Source organism: Neovison vison, chromosome 11 (genome assembly GCF_020171115.1).
Source record: "Neovison vison isolate M4711 chromosome 11, ASM_NN_V1, whole genome shotgun sequence".
Lineage (NCBI taxonomy): Eukaryota > Metazoa > Chordata > Mammalia > Carnivora > Mustelidae > Neogale > Neogale vison.
This window is the reverse complement of record NC_058101.1, coordinates 98531662-98542234: the sequence shown is the minus strand read 5'-3', so window position 1 is coordinate 98542234 and position 10573 is coordinate 98531662. Positions and strand designations below refer to the sequence as shown.

At 36.1% G+C, this 10573-nt stretch overlaps 1 protein-coding gene across 1 annotated transcript; it reads left to right on the top strand.

Moving 5' to 3' along the window:
• The first annotated feature begins 6318 nt into the window (after positions 1–6318).
• On the top strand, positions 6319–9542 carry LOC122890275 (V-type proton ATPase 116 kDa subunit a3-like). The gene is made up of 2 exons (XM_044225961.1): positions 6319–6645; positions 9513–9542. The coding sequence occupies exons 1-2, from the start codon at positions 6319–6321 to the stop codon at positions 9540–9542; spliced, it is 357 nt and encodes a 118-aa protein (XP_044081896.1).
• Positions 9543–10573: the final 1031 nt, after the last annotated feature.

Below are 10573 nucleotides of genomic sequence, written 5' to 3'. Positions count from 1 at the left end.
GTCACATCTTAGATTTTGACATTTCTATTTCAATTTTAAGCACTCCAATCTCAGACCACTGCCTGCTTTCTCTCGATCTTTCTCTCTCATTTTCTCACTCTCTGTAATACCTTGACTCCAAAATTCCTTTCTTTTCAGTTCCCCACTGTCTTACTGTTCATTGCATTCCTTATCTCCTCACTTCTGTCCTTACCCAGCTTAGATGCCGTGTTCCATCATTATGATGACACTCTGTCTGCCACCTTAGTTAATTGGCTCATCTTTCCTGCCCTTAACTTGGCCTTGCAAAACCCAAAGCCTATAAAATTTAACACTTCACCCACCATACATCTACCTAAGCAGCTGACTAAAGCTAAAGAAAAACACCAGTCAGATCCCCATGTCTCTCTTTAAATATGGGACTATCAACTTCAGCTTGGTTCTTAGTGCTACCTTGCAATCCTTCATTTCCTTATATGCTATACTTTTCTTCAATAGGATTTTTTAACACCTTTTATTCCCCTCCTCTTTAACTTCCCACACTTTTTCTTCTGCTTTCTTTCAATATGTGTCCTTTCTTCTTATTTCACTTGAAAAAAATAGAAATAGTAGAAAGACAGCTTCTGTGCACTTTTGCCTAAATCTACCAGTCTACTCACATCAATCCCTAAACATTTGCCTTTCTTTTGATTACAAGGAATAATTTGTGTTTGTTTATCTAAGACCAGTACCTCTCTTGTGTATTGCTTTTCCCTTCGTATTTTAAGGACAATGTTTCTGTAGTTGCCCTCTCTCTCCTGAATCAAATTGTCTCTGTGAACAAGAGCATTCCCAATATCATACAAATATTCTATAATATCACAGGTTATGAAACATTTTCATTTAATCTCAGTATACTTCCAAATACTTCACCAGCTCTCCTACTGACTTTTCTAGAAATTGCCACAAGATTGTGTATAATCTCCCGTTACTTCCTTCACTGTTCTCTCCTGAACTCCCTTTATTCTAGTTTCACTCTCTCACCACTTAACAAGAATAGATTTGTCATGTCACCAAAGAGTTCCACATTGTAAAAGCCAGTGGCCACGTTTAAGTTCTCATTTTGCTTACTTAGAAGCAGTTTTTGACATAGATGATGAGTTTTCCCCTCTTGAAACATACTTGAGCTCTTGTATACCACTCTCTTTTGGTAATCTTTCTACCTCGCTAGAGTCTCCTTCTCAGCTTGTTCTTCCCCACATCTGAATATTGGAGTGCTTCAAGGTTCATGTTTTTTATCTTTTCTATTCTTTTTATATACTCAGTCTTTGGTGAACTCATCTGGAGTCTTACCATTAAATGTTATTTATGCAGTATTGCCAGAACCATCTCCCTAGAATTGCAGACTCTAATATCCCACTACCTATTCAAAGTATCCAACCAGATGTCTGATATGAACTTCAAATCTGATATGTCCAATCCAAGTTATATATTTCCCCCCAGATACCACCTTCAAAACCTGTTCCTCTGTACTTCTCTCCATCCCAGTAAACCAGAATTCCATTCATCTAGTTGCTTGGGTCAAAAATTTGGGGGAATTTCTTCGATGTCTCTTTTTATCTCACATCCCACATCCAACACAATTCTGTTGATTTTAGCTTTAAGTTTTCTTAGAATCTGACCATTTCTCACTAGCTCCATTTTTCATCCAAGGATCATCATTTCTTATTTAGATGTTTTTAGTTATCTAGGTGATTTTCTTTGTTCTATCTTCATTTCTCTATAGTCTATTTGCCACTGGAGCTAGAATATCTTACTAACATGCAAGTCATAGGCAGTGTCCCTGATGCTCAAAAACTCAATGATTTCACATTTCTATCATTTTTTTTTTGAGAATTTTCTGCCATTTTTGTTTTCATCAGTATGGTGTTAGAAATCTTAGATTGGCCCATCATGGTTTCTTTTTTCTCCTTATATTTAGATTCTTTGTATTTTTTCCATAGTCTTAGATATTTCCTTGACATTATATACATGTCTTTTAACTGAACATTTGAATTTCAGAGACCATATTTTCACTCCTTATGAGATTTCTTTTATGGTTTTCCAGTTCTTTTTGTATAGTATTCTATTTGTTTTTTTGTGTCAATATAATGTTTTCTTGAAGCTTCTTGAGTGTACTAATTATAATTCCTTAAAATTTCTCTTCTATTCATGAATTACTTCATTCTAAAATTTTTTCTATTAATTTATATAGATCTTTTTGTTCTATACTATTCTTTTTCCTTATTTGTCTGAAAACCCTTGGTTTTCTGTTATATTTATGGAAGAAATATTGGTTAGTTATTGTGAATATCCTCTTCTAATCAGTAAATAGCTCAATTTGTAGCTGGACATAGATTGTTGACTGATAGGCTTATTTTAAGTTCACTGAGCAGAGGGCAACTATCAGGTCTCAGGTCTCTCAAAAAACCCAAATCAAATTCTTGTCAGGGACTTTCACAAGAAAGACTGGCTTAACCCAGGAGGTATATTTAAACTTGTCAGAAAAAATTTCACTTAGAGAAGATATACTCTAAATTTTCAAATTCTGCCAATTGGAGGTTCAGATTGGCAAATTGTCCCATATTTAGATTTCCATTTAATATCTCTGTTTTCATCTTCCTCATTGTTTGTTCTTTTTAAAAAATATATATTATTTGTTTATTTCAGAGAGAGAGATTGAGCATGAGCAGGGGGAGGAGGACAGGGCGAGGGAGAGAATCTCTAGCAGACTGCACAGAGCACAGAATCCAATGTGGGGGCTTGATCCCACAGGACCCTGAGATCATCATCTGAGCCAAAGCCAAGAGTCGGAAGCTCAACCAACTGAGCCACCCGGGTCCCTCTCATTGTTTGTTCTTGACATAATTTCTGGGTCTCCCAATGGCAGATGGCTCCCACCTCCATTTCCTTACAATCCTTCATGTCATGTCTTGGGCTCTAACTTTCTCAAATAGTTTCAGTCATCCATTGGCTTTCATAACACTTTGATTCTCAGAAATTTAAATCTCTTATCCACTAGTGACTCTATTTCCCCATTTTTATTCTCTTTCTGATTATGAAATTTTTATTTGTATTTTTTATATTTGTACAACATATAATGCAAAGTTAGTTTTGTAACACAGAAAAAATAGTACAACATATAATGCAAAGTTAGTTTTGTAACATGGAAAAAATAACATATGAATAACTTATTCATATGTTGCAGAACTGGTCACTATTGTAACTACCAAGACCATCATACTTTTCCTTTGGTTTTCCATCATGGTGAATACTTGAGTCTCTTGGATTTTCCCTAAAATTCTGGAAAAGATACCTATATTCATCTGTACAAGTTATAAAAACAACATCCTTTGTGTCAACTAGAAATTCATCTTCATGAAGAAAATAGTATTTACTATAATCAGTATTACAATCTGTAAGAAGATGAAATTGGTTGGGCAACATTTCAGTTCAACAGTATTTGGCAAAAATGTTCTTCCTCTATGGAACATGGCAAAATGTGTTAAGTAAATAAAAGGTCTTGTTTTCCTTTAGTGGCACCATGATGATTACTTACTATGGGGAATTTTCATTACTTACACATGTTTGTTGCTTTTTGATTTGTTAAGTGTGTATGTTTCAGCATCATTTTGTCTAATACAAGATGACAAGAAAACCCTCAAACCACAATGGTTTCTGCTGGGATATCCTCTCAAAGTATTTGCATTTATCAACCAAGTATGGCAAATTACAGAAAAAAAAAAGAGTAGGAGAGATTTTTTTCTCATAATAAAATAAATAAATCATAAATATTTTCAAAAATAACTACCAAAGTTCAGTTTTCCATTGAAAGGTTTTTTTGCGAAGCTGAAGGCGATTTTCTTTTTGTATTTTTTTGCATTTTGTATCTTTAAAACAATCAACATCTTTGAATATTTTCTTTGGTCAAAATCATATTTAGTTATTTCATTATCAATTTGAATTTACAGCTTATGTTTAATTATAAATTACTTTTCTAACATCAATGATCAGCATATTCTCAGCATAGAAAGGTAGATAAACCCAAATGAGTTTGAATGTTCTGTATGTACGTTAGCATTCTCTCACACTCTTTCAATGTTATTTAGGTGATTAAGAGATTAAAGTGATCTTAATTCAAAGTTTCCTTAGTGTTCATTAATATATTTTTTCATAGAATAAAAGTTAGCCTAGCTCTGATTACTTATATCATGTAAGTTAACAGTTAATATGTAATATGTTCTTATCTATAAGTGAATTTGTTTGGTGACACAAGAATATTAAGTTAGAACACAAATGAATTTGAGTGCTTCAATTTGAAACACACCGAACGTGCCATATCCTCACAGGGCTAACTGAAATGTCATTTGAAGTAAGGAGGGTCTCCAAAAGCTGCTAATTCACTATTTTGTAATTTCTCTGTGATCTCACTTGGCCCTAGCCTCCCCTTAACAGCCCAACACCCTTCACTTCTCACACTCCCGCTGTCCTGCTCTTCCCTCCTCTAGACAAAGTAATCTGGCCTGACATTCTCGAGGACTCCCATCACAAACAGCTTTTTTTTTTTTTTTTTCCATTCTCTCCTTGCCACAAAACATACCTATCTAATTGCCCAGGGTCTCCAAATCTGGTTTATGTAACTCATCAATAAACTATATTCAGCATTTGACTCAAATATATTATTTTTGGTTATGTGTAAATTATATACCTGCATTTCTATGCTAATACATGTGCATTGTAACATAGACAAAAATGAAAGTTAAGAATGACTAAGAAAAAAATTTTAGTGAAATTTTATTCCCAGACTCTAATAGAAGTCTAGTACTTCATCCTGGGGTACACACATACTCATCATCTCCCATTATTTTGGATGAAGTCATGTGATTGAAAATGGAATAAATAAAATCTTTAAAAAATACAAAAAGAAAAGGAAATAAACTATTTCTTATAAAATATTAATGAGAGCCATTGACTTAATGTGTTTCTCTTTAAGACGTGGTAGTGTTAGCATAAGAGTCTCTCTGCTTAAAAAATGAGACATTATGGTATCACAATTTATATGACAACCCTGAGGATAAATATTTTTTGGGAGATTTACCCTAAAGTTCCCACAGAGATTCTTAGAATTGGCCATGGAGACAAACATTATTATGTAAAGGTATAAATTTGAAAAATAAAACTACAAATTAGGTGGTTATTAGGACACATAAACATGTTGAGGGTAGTTTTTCTAACAATAGTCCTTGGGTTGGAGTGGCAGACATTTATAATTTATAACAAGGAATATTTTCCCATTTGTTAATTCTCCTTAAATCAGATAAAGTGACTATTGTGTGTAATTTGTAATTTTAATATGATTTTTAATTAAATAATAATAGAATCATAGATTTTTTTTCCCAAACTGAAAAGAACTTTAAATACCATTTCACCTGAAGTCTTCATTTTGCAGTTGAGGAAGTTGAGACTCAGTGAGGTTAGTGCCCCTGCCAAGATCACAGATGATAGGACTAAGATTGTAATTCAGCCCTTTTTATTGTGGGACCAGTGGGTCTGTGATCTTGACCAGTGGGATTATAAATGGATCCTATCTGGAAAATGCCAAACTATATATGCCTCTGTCTGCATTAGATGTTAGGAAGAGCGCCAGCTGTAGATTCCAGATTTTAAAATCTCATCTGTGATAGAGAGATGGTAGCTTGCATTGGGTAGGAGAATTTAAGCATACAAAAAATCAGAAAAGTTTAGGCAGTATATAGAAAAAGATGAACTAGAAATTATGCATTTCTTTTTACAAAGGCAAGATTTAGAGAGTTCAGATACTTCAGAATTTCTAAACCAGAATTCATTTGGATAAGAGAGAATTTAGGTACTGTATTAAAGATAAATGAAATGTGTGTGGATATACACTAACTCTGAGTAATGGATTATCAATTTGAATTAAACTTGGACCTCAAATACTTACCTAGAGGGTGAAAATAGATGATGGTAAGAACCGAATAAAGAATAATGTTTTTGAGTGCAATACTTAAGATGTTCCATGAACTATGATCTTGAGGCACATTGACTAAACACCCCTTAATCTGCCATCTTTGCATTAAAGATCTTCCTTCGAGTACAACTATGTGCTACAATCTAACATAGTTATATATTTGTTTCTTCTTATTTTCTATTTCTCCCATTAAAATGTAATCTCTCTCATAGATATATATGTAAGAGAAATGAAAACATAAGCCTACACAAACACCTATTCACAATTGTTTATAGCAGTATTTTTGATAATAGTTAAACAGTAGGAACAAGTCAAAGTCTATCACTTGATGAATGGACAAACAAAATGTGGTATATTCATACAATGGAGTATGCCTGGGCTTCATCTCCAACACGGCGTCCTACCTGCGCCTCTGGGCCCTGAGTCTGGCCCATGCCCAGCTGTCGGAGGTCCTGTGGGCCATGGTGATGCTTGTGGGCCTGCGCATGGGCCGGGAGTTGGGCGTGGCGGCTGTGGTGCTGGTCCCCGTCTTCGCTGCCTTCGCCGTGTTGACTGTGGCCATCCTGCTGGTGATGGAAGGGCTCTCGGCCTTCCTGCGCGCATTGCGGCTGCACTGCGTGGAATTCCAGAACAAGTTCTACTTGGGCAGTGGCTACAAGCTTGGCAATAAAAAGAGTGAGTATTGATGCATGTTTCAAGTTGGCTAAATCTTGAAAATAATATGCTAAGTGAAAGAATTCAGTCACAAATGATCATTAATTTTATGACTCCATGTCTTACTTTGCTAGAGCTGCTATAACAAAATGCCAAAGACTGGATGGCTTAAACTGAACTTTATTTTCTTATAGTTCTGGAAGCTGGATGTCCAAGATCAAGGTGTTGGTAGGTTTGTATTTTCCTGAGGTATCTCTCCTTGTCTTACAGAGAGCTACTTTCTCACTATGTCCTCCCATGACCTTTCCTGCATATGCCCACACTCTTGATATCTCTTTCTCTTCTTACAAGGACACCAGTCCTATGGATTAAGGTCCCATCCTATGACCTCTATTTATCTTAATTATCTCCTTAAAGACCCCTATCTTCAAATACAGTCATATTAGAGGTTAGGGTCTCAGTATATAAATTTTGGGGAACACAATCCTGTTCATAACAATCCATTTATAGGAAAGGTCCAGAATATGCAATGGCATAGAAACAGAAGGTGTGTTAGTGGTTTCCAGGGCCTGGGTAGAAGGAGAAATGGGGAGTGAGTGCTAATGGACACTTGGTCTCTTCTTGGAGATGAAGATGTTCTGGAATAACGTAATGGTGATCTCTGTATAACTCTGTGAATATAAAAAATATTATAATTGTGCACTGTCATTAGTGAATTTTATGGTACGCAAATTATATTTCAACAAAGCTGTTTAAAATGTAATCTCTACATGGTCAAAGCCCATCTGGAGATAGAAACCACATCAGTTATTTTAACAAAGAGAATTCAATAAGTACTAAAGAACTGAAAAGACAAAAAGAAAAGTCTAAGGTATCACAGAAATAGCAAGTGCCACTCTTTGGGCTGGTGGAACAAAGGGAAGGGGCTAGAATTATGAAAAGTTAGCAGCGTGGAGACAAAACTCAGACCTCCAAGAAGAGGGACTATCTGGTTGATCCTAGGGTCTCTGGATGTAGGGAACAGATTCTGTGAGAGTTAGAAAAACTACAAAAGTAATTCAAGTGTTGCTGATGGAAGAAACTACCTCTGTTGGAGTGAAGATGCATCGTCTCTGTCAGAAACAGGAAGCAAACAGAAAGCCATCAGGGAGCAGTGATGTACCCTGCTTCCTCCTCTTCCCTCTAGCTTCCTTCTAGAGTTCCCTATTGGTGAATCTTAACAGGGAGCAGCTCACTGAAGAGAAATGTGGTTTGCATCAGAAAGCTGATTATCCAAGAGTGGGTTTGAAACTCAGAGACGTTGGTAACCTAGTGACATACAAAATAGGGACTTAGCATCAACTAGAGAATCCCTATCAAATTTCCTAGTGATTATAAGGTCAAACAAAGGGTTCATATTGGATCAGTGATGGCCAAAACTTAGTCCTCCTTCAATTCAGAACTATTGGTGATGAAGTTTTCAGTCAGTTTGAAGTATTTCTGACTCTCATCAGACTCCAGAGTGTTCCTTGCCAGATAGTCAGTACTCCGGGTCCTCTTACTAAACTGGTAACCCGACACTTGTCTACTTGGGCTACTTTCTACCTCAGCAGGCTGGGAGATGGCCAGACATGCATGGAAGGCTTGAAAACTGTAATCCCTTTTTCCAAAAAATGTTACAGATTAAGTAAAATGGCTTTAAGATATTTGTTTGCATTTTCAATAACAGTCTTATATAACTCTATTTTAGACTTTAATAAAACAAAATTCAGGACAAAGCTGAACTTTCAAGAATCACTTCTTATTACATCATATATGATACAAGCTACCAACATCTGTAAGAAAACTTGTACACTGAATACACTTACATGTTTTTATGTTGTCATTTTCTGCATTCATATTTTTAATGCATCCTTTTTGGAGGAAGAGAGAAAAAGTGTCTACCCAGGTTGTGAAGGATGAAGCTTCATTCCAATGTTATGTTCTTAATTTGGGGAGTTAAAATACCAAATGCTTTTTTGTTTATGAAAGGATGGTGAGCATAGATGGTAGCTTTTTTGGTTTGTTTGTTTATCTTAATGTTATTTTGTGACAGTAAAAAGGCAACTCTGTATCAAACCATCTCTCTTACTTTTCCTTTAATTGGTCATTTGCAAACATGGCCAAGTGTGTGTGTTCTGGTGGCCAAATTCCAAGTGATTTGTTCACTTTTCCTTCTCTCAGATTACCCCCAATGTTTCTGAAGGACAAACAGGAACTACCCTCCCTCCCTTCCTTCCTCCCTCCCTCCCTCAGTCCCTCTCTTTTTCTTCTTTTCCTTCCTTCCTTCCATCCTTCCTTCATTCCTTCCTTTCTTCCTCCTTCTTTCGTTCCTTCCTTCCTTCTTCCTCCCTCCCTCCCTCTCTCCCTCCCTTCCTGCCTACCTTCCTGCCTTCCTGCCTTTCTTCCTTGAATCTATTTATTTATGAGAGAGAGAGAGAGAGAGAGAGAGAGAGAGCATAAGCAGGGGGAGGGGCAGAAGGAGTGGGGGAGAGAGAAACCTAAGTAGACTCCCCAGGAGGAACCTGATGGAGGGCTCAATCTCTTGACACTGAGATTATGACCTGAGCTAAAACCAAGAGTCCAAGGGTCAACCAGCTGAGAAACCCAGGTACTCCTATATTTCTTGAGTATCTGTTTGGGGCCCGTGCATCATGTATGACAGTGTAGCCACTCTAAGTTCAGGTGGCTAGGGGATCTGGGAAGCAATTTGTACTGTAGGCTTGGTTCACAGGTTTTTTTTTTTAATTATTTTTAAATTATTATTTATATATATGTATATATATTATTTATAATTAATTTTTAATTATTCCTCAGTTCTACTCCTTGTTTTTGCTGTCCTCCCTATATTGTCTTCTTACCATTTTCTTTCTTTTTTCTTTGAAGGACTCCAGAATATCAGGAAAGCAAGTCTCACTCTTTCACAGTGGTAAGCTTATCACTGCAGGTTTGATTTCTTGTATAACTGCATCACTATTGGACTTCTGAGTGTCAACGCTTATTATACTCCAAGTACAAAGCATTTATACTTAAAGTTTTCATTTTGAACATTAATATAAAAAGTAATTTTTCATATTCAAAATCAAAGCTATCAAAATATGACAGTGCTACAGTTTTCAGACCTCTACTCAACTTCACATTCACTTGATAACCAATTAGATCTATTAACTAGGATTTTGATCTGTAGCTCAAAATCTAATTTGAGAACTCGTGTGCTAATAGACCTACCCTGAGGTTTTGCATATAAAATTGAACTTGATTTGTGTCTTCCTCTTCCTTATCAGCCCAAATTCTTAAGTCACTGGGCTGCTGCATTTTGCACCTGTGGAAGCTTCTGGGTGATTAGCCAAAGGAGATATAAGCAAAGCCCCCCAGGTAATGAATGTGGAGGTCACCAGATATGGAAAACTAAGGCTAAAGTCTATAGAAATGAGACAAGGTTATAACATGATAGTGAAACACAGATATATTTTCGGCCATTGATGCCACTTAAAAATCCAGTAGCATCTGGTGACTGAAGCACTTATTTGGTCTGCCAGCCCCAGAGGTAAAGAAAAAATCTGTTCTTTCAGTTAGGATGCCTGAATGCATAGACCCCACTGCCTGCCTAGCTATCTCTGGCAGTCCCTCACCTGAGAACCTAAGGAAGATAGATTTATTAAGCTTTTCTACATACAACTTGTATGCATTACTTATCCATTTTTTTTTAGACCTAAAATATATACTAGATTTAAATATAGCTTCCTTTTCAGGGGGGCAACAATTACTACAGAGGCAAAGTAAATGGTTGCTTCTTAAGGGATGGTTTATCTTCTACCCATTAAGAATAATGTCATATCTATTTTGTTATAGCAGTGGTAAATTTCTGAGCATTTCCCATGGTAAATAATGCCAAATGGGGCAAGTTATTAGGCT